The 23,574-nt window shown below is 37.5% G+C and overlaps 1 protein-coding gene across 4 annotated transcripts in view; it reads right to left on the bottom strand.

Annotated features, from left to right (window-relative positions):
• Nucleotides 1-3,376: 3,376 nt before the first annotated feature.
• The window catches only part of GALK2 (galactokinase 2), a 52,093-nt gene continuing 31,895 nt past the window's right edge, over nt 3,377-23,574 (bottom strand). For all 4 annotated transcript variants that reach the window (XM_084293599.1, XM_084293601.1, XM_084293602.1 and 1 more), the window contains 3 exons: nt 22,023-22,233; nt 12,884-13,085; nt 3,377-6,080 (listed from right to left, as the gene is read on the bottom strand). In XM_084293599.1, the coding sequence (XP_084149725.1) occupies nt 5,873-6,080; nt 12,884-13,085; nt 22,023-22,233 (621 nt within the window). In that variant the 3' untranslated portion in view covers nt 3,377-5,872. The remainder of the gene's footprint in view (nt 6,081-12,883; nt 13,086-22,022; nt 22,234-23,574) is intronic.

Here is a 23,574-nt window from a genome sequence, read left to right as displayed (position 1 = left end):
GGAATTTAACTGAATATCTCTTTAGAGGGTCCATGCCTGACTACAGCTGACTTTATAACAGCTCAGTAGGTACTTTTCACTTGATCTTTAACCCTTTGTCTTCCAATATTTCTCCTTATCTTTGGCTCTGATGAAGTTTGTGATTCAACTGTGGAACTTTAACTTTATCCAAGTTCTGTAAATCCTTGCTGGACTCTTCTGGTTCTGATTTTAGCTCCTGTTTCCTGTTCATTTTTTAAACACAGCTATGAAAGAGCTAAGTGTTTCTAAGGTCATAAAATTAGGTTTAGACCTCCTTAAGAACTATGATTTGTGAAGCTGCTTAAAAGTGGCTCACTAAATTCTTCCTCAGGGATAGGTTCTTGTAAAACCGTTGTCTTAATTCTTTAGACAGATACATGGACAGGAAGGAAAAAGTTAGAAGGCAGAGTGGATGTTCATTGGGAAAAAAGCAATAGAAAACTCTTAAACATTTAATACGAATGATTTAATGTTATTGCTACTGACACTTGTCAGTGAAAACACACACACAACACTCAAAGTCAGAGCAGCTTAGCCAATATTAAATATGTGTATGTCACATAAGAGACAGGTAAGAGTCCAGAAAATGTAACACAACATGAATTAAACTTTTTTTTACATGAAATCCCGTAAAAATAAGGCCTTCGGTAATAATCATCAGATACCGCAGTAAGAGTTTCATACACACCTGCTTCAGTGGTACTTGAACAATTAATTTGGATAAAAACAAAACAAAAACAAAACAAAACAAAACAAAACAAAACAAAAAAAAACACTTCTCTTGATCATTTGCTTATAGAACATATTTTTATTCCCTTCCTGAATCACACACAGCTTGGGTGGAAAGAAGACAGCTGTTTGGGCACTAGTGTATTTCAGTTTGAAGTACGTCTAATCTTTATTGAGTTATTTGAGCCTTGTGTACAAACTGCGGAAAGCCATGCTTTTGAGGGGAGATTTTTTTCTTTTAATATTAATGTCTGATTTTGGCCAACAAAGTAGAGCTTAGGAGACAACAGAAATTCTCTAAACGCATTAGACTTAGAATCCAATAAATACACCAAATACTTCAGTATAAATCCTCATCTTGTTTGTTGCTTCTGCAGGAACACTGCTACTGGGAATCAATCTCAAGCATTTTATTTGGCAATTAGTTCTCAAAAGCTTCTTAGTGTCTACTTCTTTGTTAGCTTCAAGGTTGTGTTTTTTTGTTTGTTTGTTTTGTTTTGTTTTGTTTTTAATCCTTTGTGGTTTTTCCACTAGTAAGTCTTACACATGAATTTGGCACAAATGTCTTAATTACATTTTTGTTTAATTAAGACTGGAGACAAGTTAGTCTTACATGCAAACACACTATGTGTTATCCTATGGGATGAACCATTTGCTAGGGAGTATGAGCTGGGGGGGAATCCAGGTTCTGCTGAACTCAATGGCCAGATTTGCTGAGACTCTAGGAAAGGAGGCTCTAGGACGTGTTCATCCACAGGCTTTAGTGGTAAAACAGAAGTGGCTAACCTGAGGGAAAAATATCTGTCCAGATTCCTAGTGTATTGATTACAACATGGTCTTACAATCTTAGCGTGAATGTTGCAGTCCCGTTGAAGTGGATGATATTACAGAGGTGTTGAGGCGTCCTTGACAGGACAGGGGCAGATTCTGTCTCCTGGTAAATGCTGTGCTCTTGTTATAGGCTGTGATGGGGGTCTAGCACTAGCTTGTAGTTAATTACTTTGATCCAAGTCCCAAACAAGAGGGCAGAGTATAGGAGAGAAGATCAAGCACACAATTAGTCATCTGTGTTTATTTTGTGTTATTGAATCTTAGAAGAACATTCAGCAAAGAATAGAAAAGCAGAGGTAGCGCAGATGTGATGGCAATATTGCGTAGCAGCACTTTCACTGCCCATCCTGTGTACTCTGGGAAAGCCTATCAGACTAGGCTGCATCACAGGGAGCAATATGCATGAGTGTTTTACATTGTACTGCTTTCTGTATCGCAGACTCAATGTCAACTAGCCTCTTACTAATACCTAGGCTTCCATTTCAAAATTAGCATTTAAAATATAATCTCATATGCTGTGAGATTCACAGATTTAGTGATGTCAAGCCTTGCTTGCCTGGCTTTCATGCTATACATACGATGTAAGTCCTTTGTAGTTCATTTTTCTCACTGAAGCATTGTCACAAGGATCAGAAAGAACTACTTGAGGCCTTTCCATAACAGAGTTGATTTGCATAGTATCTCTTTTTAGAACAAGATAAATCTTGTGAATGTTGTGCTGTGTTTATCTTTTGCTATATCTAGTTGGGATTTAGTACACAGATAAACTTCCTTCTTAGCTGAAAATGCAAACCTTTCACTTAACTGAAATTGTAGCACAGCAGTTGCTCTGACATATCAAGATGTTATTAAAGAGCCGCATGGACTCAGAGGAATTTCAGAAGGATTACACTGAGTAAGTATACAGTAGTTACTAAAATAAAAGTTGACATTCATATCATATTAATCTAAAAACTAATGATCCTGAAGGTGCTATGCAAGTCATTACTATATATTAGGTTGACATGCGTGTGTTTGTGTATCTCGAGTCCAAGAGAGCAAATGTCAAACATAAAGTCATGATCCCCTCCCATCAAGTGAACGATAAAGTTACTCTCCTTCTATTTGGGAGCATGTTCCTACATACAAGATATTTGCTGTCTGCATTATCATGATGAAGAAGTACATGTCAATGGGATTAAGATAATGCAGAGTATTAATATGGCACCAGGCAGTGTCGTTGCACTTAGATGTCTGACAGTGTTTCCATTCCAAATCCTTTTTGGAAAGGTTTAGAACCCATTTACTGCACAGTAAGATTAAACCCACAATTGAATGAATTACAGGCAGACGCTATAGTAAGATGAAATCACACCACTGATAATCACAGCTTGTGCTTAAAGCATGCATCACCTCTGCATATAGTCTCTGACACTTGTTTTTGTTAGTTTTCCATGTGTGCGTGTGTATACTATTTCACATTATTTTAGTTGCAGAAAATGTAGCTTATTTAGACTGAAAATACAGGTAGAGTAGTTATTAAAATGTATTACAGTTTTTAATTAATGCAGCATTACTGCAATACAGTTATTAAAATACAAATCTTGAAAGACATAACACGTTTAGATGTTGCAGCTTAATATGCAGAAATTGTTATCCTAAACCTTCTTGCTTTGTTGTTAGGAAACTACAAATGTCCTTGCTGCTTACTTTACACATTGTTGCTATATCATTCTCATGCTATTTTATGTATTTATTACTAATGTATAAAAATGTCTTCAAAAGCAAATAATAATAAAAAACAGACACCAATTCATTCTTTAAAAAATTTATTTAAAAAGAAATGATTACTTCCTATTGGTAATTAAAAAACAACAACAACAAAAAAATTTAATTTATATACTCTGAATACCATAAATCTTTCAATTAGTTATGTCTCAATTTTATTTGCAGATTACAGCAAAAGTATGGCAAAAAATTGAAGCAATAAAAAAGGAAAGGAAATAAATTAATCAGAAGTTCAGAACGTTTGTTTTTATTCTTTTATTATTGTGCCAGTTTGTTTATGAGAATATCATTTATAAGATTCATTGAAAAGTGCTGCAGCCCAAAAGCTTGCCTGCATGTTTTTGGGAAGGTTCCATGATTGTGTGATATGTTCAACTTGAAAAAATGAATCCTTATTCTTCTCATAGACTGAGCTTCCACGAATACAGCTGAACTAAAGTTTAACTCAAATATATGAAGGAGTACACTGCTTTTATGACAGGATTATAAGGAGAGACTCACTCAAACTAAGGACTGTATTTATTAAGACCAGTGATAATAAGGCCATGGCATTATTTTTCTTTAAAATCTCCGCGGTTAATTTGAAAATTCTTGAAGATATTTAGCTATTGTTATTTGATTTTTGGAGTCCTGTTTACAGATTTGGTTGCACATACAGCACATCTGCTGTACATTACAAACAGGCTACAAGATACTACATTTCCATCAATAGTATTAGTGAATGTCTTGAGATTAAACATTCCTGTAGTTCTAGATCCTGTTCTCTTGCTCTCCTGTTTCTCTTATCCCTTGCTCTTGTCAAATATATCTTTTAACTGTCTTCCCTCCAAATTCTGTCTCTTCATTTCTCCTCTTTGCGTCTAGACCCTGTCCTTTTCCTCTTGAGTACTTGATTTGCTTGATCTAGAGCATTCTCTGTTCAATTTTTCTTCATTGTCAAAATACAAAAAAATGTTCTCTAGTAATAGTATTACCATTGTATGTCCCCTCTGACATTCCTGAAAAGACCTGGCAGTCTACACTGGCTGTGTTCAAATTTGGCAGAGTCATCTCACAGAATTAGTAGCCTCTAAGAATTCCTATTTGGCCTGAATTAGCATGGGTAATGTCCAGAGGATCTCTTCTGAGAGATCCCTAATTTGATGCAGACTTCTAGACATCCACATGTGCTTAGCATCATAAAAATGTGCAGAGGGACAAATCTTGTTATATCTTTTATGGCCAAAAGGGTTATGACATGAGCAAAACTCCTGCATTCTCATTGTAGATGGCACAGAAGCGCAAATTAGTGTGGGCACAGGAAATTAATCTTGTACTTAGAAGCATGGCTAGAATATTATTGGGGTATCTTAACATACAGTCATCTCTTTGGGTAATCATAATTATTTCTCCTACTGAGGAGATGGGCTATGAATAGTGGATGTTACACTTCAATGCATTGCAGTTATAATCTTGAGACTGCTAGTAACTTCCTTAGGCACTGCATAAAATAGGGGAGAGAGTACAGTTTGTCAGAAATAAGTTAATGATACTAACTCTTGGTCACACCTACTTAACCGTTATGTAGTACAACTGAGTGAATTCTCTCCTTAGTTATCCCTTATAAATTTTTTTTAACATGGTGAACGAGTTACATCTAATCCTTTGTAACAGTCTTGCATGAAAATGCAAATTCATCCACAGTATAGAGATGCACGGCTAGGATTGAACAATTAAAATACAGTATTTGGACAACTCAGCCCCAAACTTTGTTTCACTATTTGTTCATTCATTTAGTAGGGGGAGGACGTTGTATCATACAGCTCACAGATAGCATTGATTTTCACTTAAAACTTTCATATTAAGTCACCCTTGTACCACGCTACAGAAGAATATAGCTAGGAGGAACATTTTCCTGCTTAACATAGTGGGCTCCTGATGTTTTATTTGGCCTGCAGGTGCTCCTCCAATATTACCATTAATTGCAACAGAAATCATATTTGAGACTAGCATGAAACTTGTAATGTTTAGCAAGGTCCTTCCATTGTTTTTTTTTGTTGTTGTTGTTTTTGTTTGTTTGTTTGTTTGTTGTTGTTGTTGTTGTTTAATTCCTTAGTTTGATCTTTCATCTTTACAGGATTCTATAAACAGAACAACATCCAGCAGCTGAAGTGAGCAAGCACTGAAAACTCTGCAAACACTTCAAGGTTCCTACCCTACAATAAAATGTTTCATTGTTCCACCTGGTCTTACTTTTATTACAGAAAAAGGAAAAGAAAATAAATCTGCTATAACAAATTATTTCAATTTCAGTTTTCTGTGTCAATAGTTTTTTGTAAATGAATGTTTACACTGAAATCTATTTTTAGTATTGGGAAAAAAATAGATCTTAGTGTTCTTTTAATCACTTCTTCAGAAATGTATTTTGATAATAGCAACTGCTCACTATAATAAAAAACAGAGAAGGCTTTCATTTACTGTGGCATTGGAAGTCCTGCCAGTTCTAAATGCCCTACATAGTTTCTTTAAAAAAAAATTATGTTCTTTAGGCCTCAACAAAAACCAAAGCTCCTCTTCCAGGTTTGGTAGCAAACAGACTATTATTCTCCAATGCTAACCTTTGGACATCACTTTGGTAATAAGCTTTCTTAACATTTTTTAGGAAAGTATTCAGCTTGTCAGTAGGCACCATTGACACAGTGCAGCCACCCCATCCAGCTCCAGTCAGACGTGACCCAACGGCCCCAAATTGCCTAAAACAAAATAAAAAAAAATCATGAAAAATAAGCCAGAAGGGAGTAATCGGTCATATATTAAGTTCCTATAGAAAACTAGTGAATACTGGACTCAAAATACCTCTGTGTTATCTGACTTGCTGAAATTCACTTAGTTGTATATGATATACCAACAATTTGTATTTACCATTTTGGACAGAAAAAATCTGTCACTTTAAGATGCAATGTAGTCATTTCTGTCAATTCTATGATACTGTCTTTTACAGTGCTTCAGCATCAACTGTTTTAAAGATCACAGTACAGCTGAGATGAAGAAAGCAGGGGAAGAAAAGGGATTGTGTTAGCAACGTTCATAAGACATCAGAAGTGAAAACAATACATGATAAAAACAACAAAAGAGGGTTCATAAACTTAATTGCACAGGATGTAGGCATGCAAGCTATTTTCCAATGTGGCAAAGATGAATAGCTCTATTCTTCCAGGGCAGATCTAAAACATGCTGAAGATTCACAGACTTCTGCAGGACTACAGAGAGTGCTGGTCAAGAAAATAAGAGTTCGTAAACTCATTTTTTTAAAGAAAAAAAAAGTCTTTTGCACTCAAACATCTGTTTATGCTGAATGGACAGAGCTAGGTATCTATCTTTAGAGGAGCCACATGAACGTAACAGACTTACAGCAGTAGAGGTAAAATAAGAATATAGTCTCAAAAGAACAAAATGCCTTTAATAATGGGGGCAAAGAGAAAAAAAATGATAAAGAAAAGACATGAAATGATAAAATCATTCCCAGCCTCAAGATACTGGCCTGCTAGAAGTGTCCTACAGCGAATCTCATGCTGTTACCATGCAAGATTCAGATGCCACCTCATTAGAATTTAGATGAATTACTTTCATTACTTTGCTTGCCTGTGTTCCTTATCTTTAGTTAGATTTAGAAGGAGTAGGAAAATACCATGTAATGAATTTCTTTTGGATGGTTCAGAAAACTCATTTGAAATCTTAATCCTCATGAGAGGTCTAATCAGATTTGCAACAAGTATTTTTTTTATATGTTTTCAATATCCATGCATTTGTGACTTACTAGTCATAGAATCGGTTTTAGGAAGAGTGAGATTCATGTGAATAATGTATTAGAAGATGACAGCTCATTCTGAGCAGGCTATTGTGATTTTTTGCATGTACATTTTATGTTAAATGAGTCTGGTATACTGCTGGGTAAGAACAAGTTTAGGTCGTATTTCAAGCAAGTATTTACATATGTGTTTCATTCTAAACATGCTTACATATCTTCTTGAATAGAAACACTTTCTTCAGTGTCTGTGTGGTGCCACCCTGCATATTGACTCGATTTTATGTTCCTTCTTTATTTCCTGTTGGTGTTTTATTTTACTTATGATTCCTGTAAGCCACTCATTCTCTGATGCAATTTTTGGTTGTTTCTGGCCCATGGAGCAACCTCCTAAAATGAGCAAGATACAATCCAGTCTCAATTGCAATCAATAGGGAAATTCCCATTGACTTCATAAAGCCCAATCCAATTTTCAGAGTGGTAAATCAACTGTCTGTGTTCATCTGGTCTGTTACCTCAGTCAGAATTTTGTATTTCACTTGGTGTCTGGCTTTTATTTTGGTGGGCAACTGAAATCCCCTTAGAATTGTTCTGAACCTTTTATTGATTTCATAATTCTCTGCAGTCATGCTCATGCCTCATTTTTACTGAGTCATTTTAAAATACTTAGTTGAAATAAAGCGTAAAGTAGGCAGAAAATGTGCTTGTTTCAGAGCTGAAGTCACTGTGTTTCAAAATACTGTGGCTAATGATTTCAAATGTGGTGGTACGATTAGGTGCTCAGGGTGTAATGCTGAGGAACTTGGCATTTTGACAGGCAGTGCTGCAACACCTGAAAGTTAGGTATCTGAGATTGAAAGAATTCAGAAGTGAGCACCTAACTCTGCTGATACTGGAGGTGTGGTTGGTGCATGGGAAGTATCTAGGTCAAACACAAGGAAGTGATTTTGGAACAGGTCTGAAACTTTTTTTCATTGAGTCTCAGTCAATTCAGACCTAAGCTAGGACTTACTCTTCTGGTAAAGTGGGATTCATAACCAGACACTCTCTTCTTGTGCACCAGCATCTAAATTATGCATTTATGAAGAAAAGAGCAGTAAGCAGACAGTCATTTTTTCGACAATCTTGCAGACAGAGCACTTACACAGTGAGTGACATGGATTTAACATGTGGGAAAGTATGTGCACTACCTGGGCTATAATGCACCCATAAGCAAAAGTAACAGAGGGGTTAGAAGGAGCACGTTAAATAATAATAATAATAATAATAATAATAATAATAATAATAATAATAATAATAATAATAATAATAATAATAATAATAATGAAGAAAAGCAATGTATGTCTACAGTTCAGTGTTAGAGGCACTTGGTGCTGAGTCTTGGGGTCTGCTCCTCGTTTCCTTATGAGCTTACATACCTTGTTCCAGTATTCACAGGACAAAGAGAGAATTGTGAGTGTGTGTGTGTGTGTGTGTGTGTAAATGAGAGTGAAAACATGAATGCTACAGCAAAGAAAAGATTAAGAATGGAAAGATCAAGAATGAAAGTTGCACAGTTGGTATATAGAAGTGATAGGTAAGACAATGCAGTATGACATTTTAAAAACAGTTCTGTTGTGAGAGATGAAAAAATCAGCAATATTGTTAATTTGAAATACTCAAAATTATGAACCAGCTATTCAGGAAGTACGGAATTAACATGAGATTTAAATATAAATTGGGGGTGGTGGTATGGTGCATACTTCTGTTTCATAACTTAGTGTGCATTTGAGTAACATATTTAAGGTTTTTTGGAGCTGCAAACTTTTTCATTGGTTTTTGTTTGTTCGTTTTTCAAACTATACCATGAACCTGTCCAGGCCTTGCAGCTTTAGGAAAATCATCAGTGATAAGAGTCTTGATAAAATGCAGTTGTCTCTGTATCATAATGTGCCTGGATGTAATATAAAAATTGCATTTTAAAAGTGATCAGAGAGGATTCAGCCATCTTCGTGTGGCTGGTAACACAAAAATTATTGGGTTTTATACCCCCAAGATATGGAGAATAAGGGAATGAAACTTATTTGTAAAATTCAGGGACTCAGGGAGAAAGTACCTCAGGAATTTGGGAGCTCAGTTCCAATGTTTTGTTCCTTACCTATTTAGTAAACCTCTTGTGTTTTAAAAGGCTAACAGGTAAAATGGCTATTAATAGCATGAGAAAGGTTAGAGAAAGAACAAGTCTTCTGTCTTTGCAAAAAATAAAATACTGACCAACTGGTGGTTACTCTTTTCAGCACTACAAACCACAGCAAGTATGGATCCCTTTCTTTCTTGGCAGATGCTGTACAGTAAAACATAAAGATCTAGGCAAAACAGAAAACATCTGGATATGCAGATTATTCTTCACAGTTTAAACCTTGTAAGGAGAGAACAGCAGTAGACTTGGGCAATTCTGTGGAATGTATTTTTGGAAGGGCTTTTTAAAGTTACAGGGCAGCTGTATATCATTGTAAGAAAAGAATGTAATTTATGTAGTTCCTGGCCATTTCTATAATCACATCAGCCAAGTTTTCCTAGAGTGACTAGTGATTTTTACGTGCCCTAGTTTTTTAATGCACAACTCAAGAAAAGTTTAGAGCTTTTTTTCCCCAATAGTTTTCAAAACTTATGCGCTGGATTAAGCTGTATTCATCTCAAATAGTTATACGCTTCTACAAATCTAATCGTAGCACTAGAAAAATCATTCATGAATATGAAACTTCTGGAGAAGGATGTATTTCTCAAGAAATATTCTTAGTGGGACAAGACTGTAAGGAATAATGAACTAAGAACTTATTTGCTTTGTGCAATGAATATAATAGAACAGTTACAATCATTTAAAAATACCAATTAAAATTATTTTGCTCCACTGTGAAGCATAGTTATGTTCATCATACTAGCCATAGGTGCTTCTGCTGGCAAGTTAGAAATCTGAAGTAACATGGGTACACACGTCACTCTTTTTCTTCACTATTTTTGGTCCATGGAACTTTCAGTTCTGATTAATTTTAATTCAATTTAGTAAAATCCTAACTGTGTGCTCCTTTCCTTCTGGTTCTGTGGCTATGTCTATGCTGCTGCCTATGAGTTAGTGTCACGATACCAAAGCTAGCTCAGAGACTAGCAGCTGCCTAGCTGTGAAAGCAGAGCTCAGCACAAATCAGAAACAGAGAATTTCCATCCATGTGCTACGCTTCATGCTGCAATACACTGCTGCTACCATCCATGCCAGTTTATTCAGTGTAGCACAGGTAACTCTATGCTGTAGTATAAAAGTTACTAGCTTATACCTATTTATTTTCCTCTACTTGAAACAGGGTAGTTATCTCTCAGCATTTTGGAAAAGCAGCCCTTTTAGTATGACTCCAGCTGCATGCCCTAAGTGCAGACACTTGAAATGGCTAGTCGCTTCTGCAGGGCGCAGTCATCGGGTACTTCTGACTAAGGCATCAATGCTGGGTAGTTACTGTAACTAAAAATAATGCAGATGTTAATTTGCAAGGTTTTTCCTCTGTCAATGGGGTCCCAAAAGAGGCTGCTGGTACCTGGCACTGGATCAAGACTTTGCAGCTTTTTTCGACTTGTTTGCTTTTGAAAACTGAGTGGAGCATAGTTTTTGTCTTCAGCTGTCTCCAGAGCCAGCTCTCCCTTCTCTCACGTGGACAGATGGTTCCCCTCTGAGTAGCTGGGACAACCTTGCTAGAATCACTCCACTAACTGAGGGACTGTCGTAGCTTACTCCATTATGTGATCCAGTAAACTGAATGTGGCCTGTGAGTTACATATAGGATTGGCTCCCAAGAGAAAGAGCAAAAATTACATTGTTAAATTACTATCAGATTGTCCAATGGGCTTCTCTGTGATTTATCACAAAACAGCATGTGTATCTCATATGCAAAATAATCCATGAATGTCCAGAAGTCTTGCATTTGGTTTTTGAGATTGTAGTTTTCTGGCTTCGAAGCCATTCCATCTTGTCTGCAAAATTAATGAGACTAACCTAGCTTATTAAATAATCATCTGTATCATACTGTATCAATTTACAAACCTGGTAAATAGGTATTACAACTTACTAAATGCATACGACTATAAAAGTAAGAATGCATATGGCACATTGCCTATTTGTAAAATTCATATTTTTGTTATAAACCAGACTAATTTCCTAGTCAAAAAAATAAAATAAAATGCTGGTAAAGGATTTTTGTAACCTTCCTTTTTTTAACTTCAAACTGAGGCAGTTTCTGTCTTCTCCAAGACTCAAAGATTTAGAGAAAGAAACTCTATACTTTTATAGAGTCCCTGCTTCTGAAAGACAGTGAAACAGCATTCCTTGACCTCAGGTTTACAAACACTTAAGGCACACTGTATTTCCCTTCTAACAGGACAATAACCTCTAACCTTTTAATGCTCTGACTTAGGCCAGTTTCCCAAACTATGAGCACCCTTCTCCAAGGAGAAGCAGGAACTGTTAAAGGTGAGCAGCAGTATGAAGAGGGCACCACCAGGATTTGTGATGAATTGAATGAGCGAAGCAGCCACGAGAGGTGGCTGGGACAGTGGCAGGGATGAAATAGTGGTGGGTAGGCTTGGGTGGGCAACTATTTATGCCCGTGTTAAAATAATCACCAACCACTGAATTCTTTTTATGGGCACTGAATTTAGATCAAAGTTAGCACAAGAAGTCTGTCTCATGATTAAATGTACCAAAAAAATGGAAGATAAGAGGGGCTGAAATGTGTATATCCTTTCATGCCAGTGCTGTGGTATGGATGAAATACTATATTAAATGTACTAAGTATTCATTTTTACTTTCTCTGTTAACACATGGTTATAGCAGATCTCATCACCCACTGTAAAAGAGTTATGAAAATAATGGCCTGCTACATGCAACAACCTGTGATTTCCAGCCCCTTCATTCCACTTTTCAAACTCTGTTTACTCTGGCCAGAGGATATGAAACTGGGAAGGAATAAAGGGGGAAAAGAAGTGACAAAATGACAAGGAATATGTTTTGGAGTTCATAGGACTTGTTTTACTGCAGCCCAACTGAGTGATGGAACCCAGCTAAAAGAACGAGGCTGGAGGAGAGATGGAGACTGAATAATGTAGAGAAGGCTCAGATGCACAGTGTGGAGAGTAGAAGCAGGGTCAGACATTGTAATAGTTAATATGCTCATCATTTAAATGGTAAACTGCTTTCCAACCTATCGGGTGCTGTAGATAAAATTTCTAAGTAAAAAGAAAAAAAAATCCTTAGCATTTCACAATATACCATTACGATTTCAAGGCAACCTAGGAATGTAGAACAGTTCACTTACTATCTAGAATTCCCATGGTGGCAGTTCTTACATGGCTAAGAAATACACAAAAAGTAAGAGAGTTCAAATAAAACAACTAAAATAATGTTTTAAGAAAACCAGTTATGACTTCTTCTACATTTTTTAAAAAAAGAATAGCCAACACAGCCTAACGTAACACTTGTGATGATGAGTCAATCCAAAAGCAAAGTCTGTAATAAAGCCATAAACTGCAGCTTTCATCTGAAAGTATTACACAGATGTCAGTAGGGAAACAATTGACCATGTAATGTCCCTGCAGGAGATTAATTTTGTAATAAGAGACAAGAATACTTTCATTTTAAAATTGCAATAGCCAACAATGTCATATTTTCTCATCAATTCAAACAATATTCTCAACAGGCGATTACTCTTCCTTGTGGTCAAGACTTACAGGCAGATGTCTACCAGCTGATCCAGTTCAGGACAGCTGCATTCATACATTTCCCTGCAGCTGATATAGCTCTGGTTCATTAATTCTCCCAGCAGCTGGATTGCATTGGCAGGTGCTTCGTTGCATATCTTCTTAAATTCCAGCACTCTGGCAGCTTCACTATACACGTGCTTTGCACGCTGGTGTAACTTGAAGGTGGAAACTAAACAAAATGAAAACATTAAGTAGTAGAGTTATCCATTGTTATTTAATACAAAAGGAACATAAAAACATAGAATTGTTATTTTTAGTAATTCCTATTTCATATCAGAACACTAAGCTAAAAGTCTTCTGCAAAGGCTCACCTACATCTTTAAAAGAGCTAATAAAGTAGTATTCAGAATTCATCAAAATATGATGGGCACATTTTTATAACATTATGCACATAACAAAAAGTATAATTTTAAAAAATATATGAGATTAAAACTTATCTCTATAGGAAGAGATTTTAATGCACTGAACTGATACATGAAATATGAAACCAGACATACGTATACCCAACTTTACAGGTCAACCCCAAGCCCCAGAATTAGTTCATTGCTGTGTCACTGAAGAGACTCATTCTTCCCTCTTACTTTGCAGATACAAGCCACACAAGTTAGCAGTGATGTGCTGACAGACAGAAAGCACTGACGTGCATTAGGGCATTAAGCGAATGCTTTCAGGTTTTCAGATAGGAGCCAAACAGTCATGAGAACGCCAGAGAGGTGCCCAGTGCCCTGCAGGCTGCTGGCTGCTGGCACCTGCTGGCCCAGGGCATTGTGTGTAACTGCTCCAGGCCTAATTTGCATCCATTGTGTCACAGATAGACCTTTTATTTAAAAATAAAAATAAAAATGTAATGTTTATTTTGAAACTGAGATTAAAAGTACCGTTGGCCATACTTCCTGGTGCATAGGCAAGGAAGCCCTCTCAGGTATTTCCTCAATGCTGGCTCAACATGACTGCAAATACCACTAGGCTAAAGGTATGCTGAAGAACACAGGTGCTTTCAGTTTGGTTTTCAGGGTTTATTTGCCAAGCCTGGACAGTGGGGCAAAACCAGGAAGGGGATGTCTGTGGTTAAAGGCTCCTTGAGCTACTCCAAGGTTAGGCTGTTAAGTCCATTGTTTTCCTCAGCCAGTAGAGTTCTGTTTGTTTCAATACTATGGACTTGTTCCTGTTATTGAGGAAGTGTTACAGAAGCATGCAGGACAATTTAGTTTATGATAAAACTAGATCACTTGAACTTTTTTATATTAGCAAGTGAACCTTATTCTTTATTGGGAGCACCTACTACAGTATGTTTCATCATTACAACTCAAGCCCCTGGAATATCCCTCATTTTCTTTCTACACATGAATTCTCCTTTGGAACAAGGACTCTTTCCTCCTATCAGCTTCTGGTCTTTTACTTTTTAAAACTGCTGATGAAATATTCAAACACAGGCAAAAGGACGAGAAGACAGGCAAGCCCCTGTATTCCTAACAGAACTTGCTATCTGACCCAGACACATGCACTTCCTACTGGGCTGTTGTGTGGAGACAGACGAGTTCTGGAACCACTTCTGATGATTTTGGCAGTCTACATTTGCAATTATACGTAGAAGTCTTCCTTGAAAGACTGGAAATGAAATTGTGTCCAGTAGGAAGTAGTCTCTCATATATATATTTATATATATGTATACATATATATATATATATATATACACACACACTTCTGATTGAACCCCTTACTAAAACTTCAACACTGTCTATACAATCTCTGTATCTTTCCAGAATAAGTGTAAATCACAGCTGTAAATGCTGAAAACACAGAGCTGATAGACAAAAATGGTCTAAAATGATAGAGCAGCATGGAACACAGAAGTTTTCTGCTACTGATGATATTGCTTCTAGTGATATTTATTTCATAATTCAATACAGACTGCTACTGAGAAACACTGTGTTGCTGTCTTGTGAGGAGGCCTTCTAAACGTATTTAAAGTTAGGATAGAAATGACAAAATTGAGATCCCCCCAGAAATGCCACTCAGGAAGAGCATGTTCTGCTTTACCACTTAGAGGTGTGTCCTGCCCCACTGTATTTTGTTGCTGCTGAAATTACTTGCACTGTGTTTTGCAGAGCAACGTCTCGGTATTTCTGAATGTTGGAGAATGGCTGCGTGGCATTTTTTAAGGATGGTTTCTCTTTAAATATTCATTTCTTATAAGCCATTGTTTTACAGCAAGGAGATTTATAAATGTGCATTCGTTTAGGGAATATCTAAAGTTGCGTGAGAGATTGCCATAGCTCACACTCTCTTGTAAATCACCATTGAACAGTAGTAACCGAAAGAATGAACTGAAAACATGTCTGTTTTCAATTGTAAGGCAACAGACTTGCCAAAGGCTGTGATTGATTCAGAGACCACCCTTTGGTAGAGCAATGCTCTACTGGCCAGATTACCTTTAAAATCTCTGGGGTTGTGTTATGCTCATCATGTTATGAATTGGAATGGGAATGGGCACTCCAACCCCTGGCTGTCAGCCAGCAACTCTGGGCTGAGCTCTTGACAGTGTTCACTTGGTGGAGAGCCCAGCAGCGCAGGGGAGAATTTGCTACCTTGATGCTGTCTTTCTCTCTGGGAAAGCAACCCTGACAAGCAGGTCTCAAACGAGAGCATGGCTGTATGTTATTTTCAGACTTCTTTGTGTCTGTTTACAGAACTGGTATCAGGTAAAGCCTGGCATCATTACATTAGCTGTTGGTTGTTTATGGGCAGTGTTTTATTTCGGAAAATTATGTTTGTGTTTAGTTTGCTTTTCCTCTCTGGCAGCATGTTTACTGTTCAGGTAGAGTTATCTTCAGGACAGCAAACACCTCTGTACTCTCTGAGTGCTATTCTAAAACAATCAAATGATTCACATATTTTCAGCTATCAACACCAAATGCTTCTGGTAATAGAGAAACCCTCTTGGATCTCTTTCTGTTTGGATGGGTGGTCCAACAAACCATCTCCATATAATAAAAGATAGCAGAGCACACATGATATTCCCCAAGACTACATTTATATTTGAACCTTCCTACTCTATCACAGCCTGTATACTGAATATAAGCAGATCTGAATTAACAGGCCAGGCCATGCCGAAGAGCTATAGAGCCCATGATTTTAGAAGAGTGCAGGAACTGATCAAAATCTGTGTGTTTCATGGGAAAGCAACCATATTTCTTACAATTAAAAAAGAGTGATTTCATACACCACACTTTGTCATGGTTAAAAGAAAACTTAAGTGTGCACAACTGCTTAGTTTTTATCTGAGCTAGGGTTGGAGGGCTATGAAAAAAGAGAAACCGAAGCCCTCAAAGTAAAGTGGGCAGTGTTGTACAGTACTTGGGCTGTAAGGTCTTGCCCTCCGTGGGGCTCAAAGGAGAGCAAAAAGGCAGGATTTAGGGAAATCATGCCCCATTCTTAAAAGTATTTGGGTCTTTAAATCTATTATTGTATATGGAAATTAGGTACTCAAGCCGACTAAAAATGTAAATGTGTTTTCTTAAACCTTTAAACTATTAAGCCCTGGTTTCACACACATATTTATTTCCAGCTGAGGGGTATGGATATGCTCAGCTCACTCTGGCAGTTCAGGTAACTGCTCATCTCACCTGAGACATGAATTGCCCTACAGTACTTGTTTCTGTGACTAGAGAGGACGTTAAAATCTCCGGTGCAATGATGCTTGCTGACCGCCATGCTGACATAAGAGCAGTTGTCCAGCACGTGTCTGAAGTAATGTTTCTCCCATAAAGGGATCTGTGCAGTATCCAGTCCTGGTGTTCAGCTTGATAAAACGCTGGAGCACTGTTTGCAGCGATGGGGATTCATATCAACTAAGGATTGTGTCTCTGACCAGAAACATGCTGTCAAAAGCTCTTTTTTCACACTGCTGTGTGTTCCCTCTCTGTTGCTTTCTGCGTAGCTCACTGCCATGCAAGAAAGCTGTTTGATTTTAGACCTAGACATGCTGGCACAATCAAAATCTCAGGGGCTTTGTTGTCCCTATCTGAAGAGACAATGTGGCGATTGTGATTTATGTTGTATGGTATCAGCTGCACACACACAAAGTTTCTTGTGGACTGAAGTGAGAGTGAGCTATATCTTCTATAGCCTGAAAGAAATACAGATCAGAAGTTGTTACAATGAATGTGAAAAGACAAAATGAGACCAAAGAAAACTTTGGGGAGGACAAGGAATCTTACTCCCAAGTCCACTCTTAGTGATGCTTTGTCATTAAGTTTTTAACACGTTTACTAGCAGTCAGCCTATTGCTGGCAGAGCTAATCCACCTTTCAAGTCATGGCCTCAGTAATTATTTCTGAAGCTTCAAAGAGAACACAGTCCACAAGGAATCTCATCCACTGTTAACTGCTTTGTGTTACCAGTCAACATCCATTTTTCAGGGAATGTCAGTGACTCTTGCTGACCCTTTGTGCATTCTCTGCACCCAGGCTTTGCTCCTCTGCACAGGATCTCTGTAATACCATCTGTGAGCAGCTAGACTTAACCCACTTACCAACCACCAAAGGCTCTTGAAAGAAGCAGTGACATTTTCCAGTGCACTAATAGTTCACACTGCAGCAAGAACCTTGCAATTTGTTAAGACACAATTAACATTAATGAAAGTTCATTCAAAATCCATACAGAATCTCTTAAAACAAACAAAAATCCCAGGCTATTTGTTCCAAACAAAAATGTCAGTTAGTTAAATGTAACAGAGAAGTTTACTGTCGGTTTGCAACTGTATCATCGTATTTTTTGTTTTAACTTTATTAAAATTGTGTAAACCTGTCCACTCCACTTACAAGGATTTTTTTCTCTACAATTAAACATTGTGGCTTCCCAGCAACTCATATGATTTGTTGTAATTTCAGTTTCAGCAGATTCCTTTCTTTAGGGACTTCCTGTACAATTCTATCTGACCTTTAGCTAAAGACCAGCCTCTTCAGGCTGTATATTTTTTTCTGGCTGCTTTGGCAGCTTCTTACGATGTGTTTCACTGTAGATTAACGAGCTACACATGGCTGATGGAACTGTTAGAAATTTACAACAGGAAAAACTCACCAATGCAAAATCATGGAGGGGACAGTTTCTACCACCATTACTCATGTGGAATAGTACCTTTCTCTGTTAGGCATCCTGCTGATTGAACATGAAGAGGGTGAAGGTTTCTGGCTCATAATATATACAAGAAAATGCTGCCAGATGGCTTTAATTTGAGCCAGATTGTGAACCCCCCTACTCAAAGTGGGGAACAGTTACTCTACTGGGACTGCTCAAGTGACTGTTTGTAATCCGGCTTTCTGAAAATAAATGACGGACCGGCCATTGCTGGATTCAGCAACCCTTTTAGCAGACACCTGCTTTGAGAATATGGTAACTACCAATTTCAAGCTGTTTTTTCTCCAGAGACATGAGCTTTAGCAGGGCTGTTGTGACTAACCTAGAACATTCACTCCCTGTGCCTGACCTGTGGCAGTCCCAAAAGGCCTACCTCGGCTGAGTACCTGTATGGGGTCTGCCTGGAGCAGACGTCCTGGGGCTCATCCCAAGGAAGCTGTGGTTTTATGGAAGGAGATGAAGTGTGCCCCAATTTGGCCATAGCAGGGATCAGGCTGAGGCTGTGACAGGCACACAGATCCTGAAGCTGGGAAGTGCTCTTAGGTTCACCAATTTGGAGGTAACTTCTGTTCTTGTAAGACAGGGGCACTCTACAGCTGCACACAACAAAGCTCTATGTGTGGCTGAGCAGCATGTCTGAGAGTCCACCTTCACATACAGCCGTGCCTTAGTTTCTGTGCAAATAAAGTAAAAATTGTTCTTGTGTTGAGATCACCATTAATACAGATAACTTGGCAATGCGAATGAAAGGCTATTGAAACACCACTCCGTCAAGCTACAGGATGGTTTTAGAATTATCATTCCAGGAAACAAATAGGAGGGCCGTTCAATAGCCAAATCCCGACAACAAATGGATGCCTGTTATTCCCATGACAACTCATTTCCCAGGTTTAAATGCCACAATTAAATTACAATTTTATATGTGAAAAGGAAAAATCAGTTTAAAAATAACTCACTTAAGAACAAAAAACCTTTTTATAGTTCAAAGGAATATGCTCTCCTGTAAAAGTGTCCTTTTGTGGTGAGGCTTATAAATACTTAATGTCCCACAATAACCACACACTAAATGTTCTGTGAAGCGCTCAAGTCCAAGACAAAATTATGATAAGTGCACCTTAGAATGTAAGAAATATTATTTTCTCTGGAGATGTTCAGAAGCCATGAGTGCAATCCATGTATAAACATTTGGAAGGGGGATTTAAACTCAGGATTTTGAGTTGGCCAAGGAACAACTGCAATAAGTTTACAAAGGCTTTATGCATCATCTGTGCTTCTCCAAACCTGGGGAGCAAGTAGGGCTGTACAGGGAGGCACCGCAGGAATCCCTGAGTACCTGCCTATAAAAGGGATGTAAAGTTGCTATGCATCAGCCAGCCTGGGACTTGCTCAAAGCCTGCCCATGTGATTTTTCTTTGGGATCTGGATATTTTCTTTGGTCAGCCTTACATACACACAGAACTTTGTGCAAGTATACAGCACCATCACTGGAGCAGTAGAGGAAGGAAAGCTGGACTGAAGGCTGAAATAATATACATAGCACTGTCAGATCCTTAAACATGAGATACAGCATCAGTAATAATGTTAACTATCACTGGGCTTTGAGTAATACAAAAGAATTAAAACTACTGACAATTTATATTCAGCCACAGAAAATTTGGATTCCAGTAAATGATCTAAGTATACTTCTCATGCACATATTTTACACTTAATGCTGTAATATTTTATCAGAAAAGTTGATAAAACCTATACAAAGGAATAAAAGGTACCTTAAAGATTAGAGCTCTCTTTGTTCTTGTTGAACACGAGTTCAACATTCTGAAATCCTCTGCAGAAATCATTTATTTCTTGGTAGGTTTTCTCACATAAAGAAGCCAGGCTTTGTCATTAAAGTATAGTGGGAAAGTAGAGGGGAGATAAGGAAAATATTTTTGTCGAACACCCTCTGGTTTTCCAAAGCCAACATAAAATGAAATTTTGTTGAGTGTGTTAACAAAAAAGAAAAAACCACTGTGCATTTCTATTTTCTTTCTGTGTCTGTCTTGTTTCTTCTTTGTATATAGTTTTACAGAAAGCTGTTATTTAATTTTATATTGTACATGCAAAGAGACTTCCAGCATAACCCATTGTAATTGGCCTTATCAAATGAAATCATGGTCATGCAAGTTTAAGAGATTCCATTCAGCAAACATCTGCAAACACTATTCAGAGCCACAGTATAGCACTTCCTTTGAGTTTCTTCTATAACTTTTGAGTTTAAATTTTTTATCCAAGTTTTGGGGGAGGGAGGGACGGACAACACAACATAACATGAATAAAACAATTCAGTTCTACAGAGCTGTAGAATTTTATTTTATAAACCAGGTCTATAGATTATAAACATCTGTAAGTCTTGTACTGCTTCATAAAGGGGAGTTAGGGGACAGCATAAAAGAGTCAGAACTTTGTAGTTCCCCGTGAAAATGCTGCAGAGTACATCTACAGAGTTCAGTCTTGTACATACAGCACAGAATGATCATAGCTCTTTCTGTGAAGATCAAGAGCTGGAATAAGATATCATATTCCATGCTGGTACCCCTCTGGCAGTGTAATTAGACAGTAAGATAATTTTACACTCTCTGATATCATTGTCTTGCAAAACAGATTATAGATTCAGGCCTGATCTCAGTTCAATATGTAACATTTACAATTGTTCCAGATATGCATATTATTTAAATATATGCACCATTATGCATATATATATATACATGTTACTAATTTATATGCATAAAATATGTACCTCCCTGAAAGCAGTCTTGGCAAGGATATAATTTGGCTGTGGAGAATAGCAGAGGTATTAAAGCCACAGGATAGAAACAAAGAAGTATGCGTTATTTTAAATGCATAAAGTAAAATTCTAATCTCAACTGGAAATGACTATGTAGGCAAATTAATGATTTCATAAATGCTCTATTAAGTACTACTAGCAATCCTACTGTATGCATCCAAGACAATTCTTTCAGAAGCCAGTCAATCTTTCAAAAGTCATATACACCAATTCTCAAGACTACATGGTATAATTATATGCGAGAATATGTGGGAAATACATTTAGTAGTAAATTGTTTACCTGCACCAACGTTTTTGTAAAATAAATAAATATATATATTGGCGGTAACAGAAACTTCTTTCTCAGGAAAGAGTGGCCCAGAAGATTTGTTGCATGTTTTATGAAGTGACTGTGTATTTATCAATTTGAAAACAGAAGCACAAGCTCCACCTGTGCTAGCCCTGAACACCAGTTAAAGAACCACAAACAGGACTCATTTGATCAATGCTGTAACCATCCAAAATGTTTGGTTTTGTTGGAGCTATGGCTTAAAAAGGAAGCCTAGCTTAGTCTTTTCTCTAGAATAAAGCCTGGATTATTTAGTGATGACTCTAAAATATTACAGACTAATCTAAAATAGTAAGTGATCTGCCACTTCTACCATTTAAGAAACCTTAAGGTACCTCTCTACAGGTACCTTAAAGGAGGCTGTAGCGAGGTGGGGGTTGGTCTGTTCTCCCACGTGCCTGGTGACAGGACAAGGGGGAATGGGCTAAAGTTGCGCCAGGGGAGTTTTAGGTTGGATGTTAGGAAGAACTTCTTTACCGAAAGGGTTGTTAGGCATTGGAACAGGCTGCCCAGGGAAGTGGTGGAGTCACCATCCGTGGAGGTCTTTAAAAGACGTTTAGATGTAGAGCTTAGGGATATGGTTTAGTGGGGACTGCTAGCGTTAGGTCAGAGGTTGGACTCGATGATCTTGAGGTCTCTTCCAACCTAGAAATTCTGTGATTCTGTGATTCATTCTGCCATTTAGCATCTTGCCACCTAAGATTCTGGAGAACTATTCTGGCAAGACTTGTGTACTACCTACTAATATTAATACAGAACTATTTTATATAACACAAACATCATGCAGTAAAAAACGCCATTTCATATATGCTTACCATCTTGCGTGTTTTGACTAAGGATCTGAGAGCGGAGGTCCTCCAGGCTAATTCCCAGGCATTTACAAATTTCCTCTGTGCTGTAAGGCTCAGGATGTAATACCTCCTCGACAATGGTCAGCATTTCCTCTAGGCTAACTCCTAGCTTGGCTTGCACATCTTGGAGTCTCAACATTTTTTTCCAGTCCAGGCCTTTTGACTTTGAGAGAAGCTAAGATTTAAAAAATAAAACATATTGTGCTTTCCAGTTTAAAACTAACATTAAATTGTCCATTAGCAGCTTTAAGACCCATTTGTTCTTTTCACTTCTTAATTGGGAATCATCAATAGCCACTTTCAATCCACACAGAGCAGATAATTGCTATATTTTTATATAAAAGCTCTATGAATGGCAGATACACATACACTCCCCTACCTGAGACATTGTCTGTGAAAGCCCTACTGACATTGTGTGATATCAAATCAGTGATTCATCCTTTTCCATGGATGTTATTACTTCAAACAATAGTTAATATTTCAAAACCACATTCAGACTATTGCTTATACAAATGCTAAAATATTGTAACACTGCAAGTCCCCAAGAAGTCTGTTTCTGCACTAATTTGCTCTAACATTGAAAACAGAGATCGATCTTTCCAAGATGCTCCTGCAGTTTCCTAATGATTGTTGTCACTACAAACCTTTCTCATAATAGTCCTAAAAATATGAAAGTAGGTAGGCATAAGATTTGTGCTGGAGAATTAACTGTATTCATTCTCAATGTCTAGTGTTTAGGGTAAATTACAAATAAGCACATTCTTTTAACACAAAATTCAAAATTTTGAGCTCTACAAAGTTACGATGTGTTGGTCAGAATCTGTTCTGTTCCTACATGATTGCTATTATGCTAATTAGATCTAGATAAATGTGTTTTTCCCACTCCAGATAATGATGTCATGTGTTATGTATCTTTTTGATGTTTTGGCAATTGAAAAACACACCAGAACCCTAAAAGGAAATATGTCAAAGAGGCTTTTCTCCAGAAGGTTGCTGCATGTGATGATGCTCCCCAGTGCCTAATGAAAACACCTGAGCAAAGCAGCTTTCCAAATGCTTCCATGAGGTAGAATATTTTTAATGTTATTAGTGATGGAATGATATTAAGTGGTTATTGTGACAGATTAGCAGGGATGTGCCAACGTCACTTTACGGAATTGATAAATACACGAACTGCCTCTAATTCTGCACCATTTAAATTGAGATTAAAGTTTCCACATATGCCAGATCAGGCTTTATGTTTGCAGAGAGTTTAAAGTATTGCAGCAAAATCAGGGAATTAATACCTTTTCCCATTCAAATCCATGTTGAACTGGATGTTTAAGCAGATCTACTGTCCAGCTATAGATTCTCAACCTCCTGCTCTCCTCCAATAGCGCTTCTGCAGGGGCTTTTCCAATTGTGCTTTATTACGGCACATAAAAGTTAACTACTTTTGGTGCCATCTAGTGACTTGCTAAAATTTATACGAAGCTTAGCAGAGCAGAACAAACAAAATCCAATCAAAATCCCAATC

This window comes from Netta rufina, assembly GCF_964035555.1.
Source record: "Netta rufina genome assembly, chromosome: 11".
NCBI lineage: Eukaryota > Metazoa > Chordata > Aves > Anseriformes > Anatidae > Netta > Netta rufina.
Note: the sequence above shows the minus strand (reverse complement) of the source record. Positions and strands in the feature narration are given on the sequence as shown.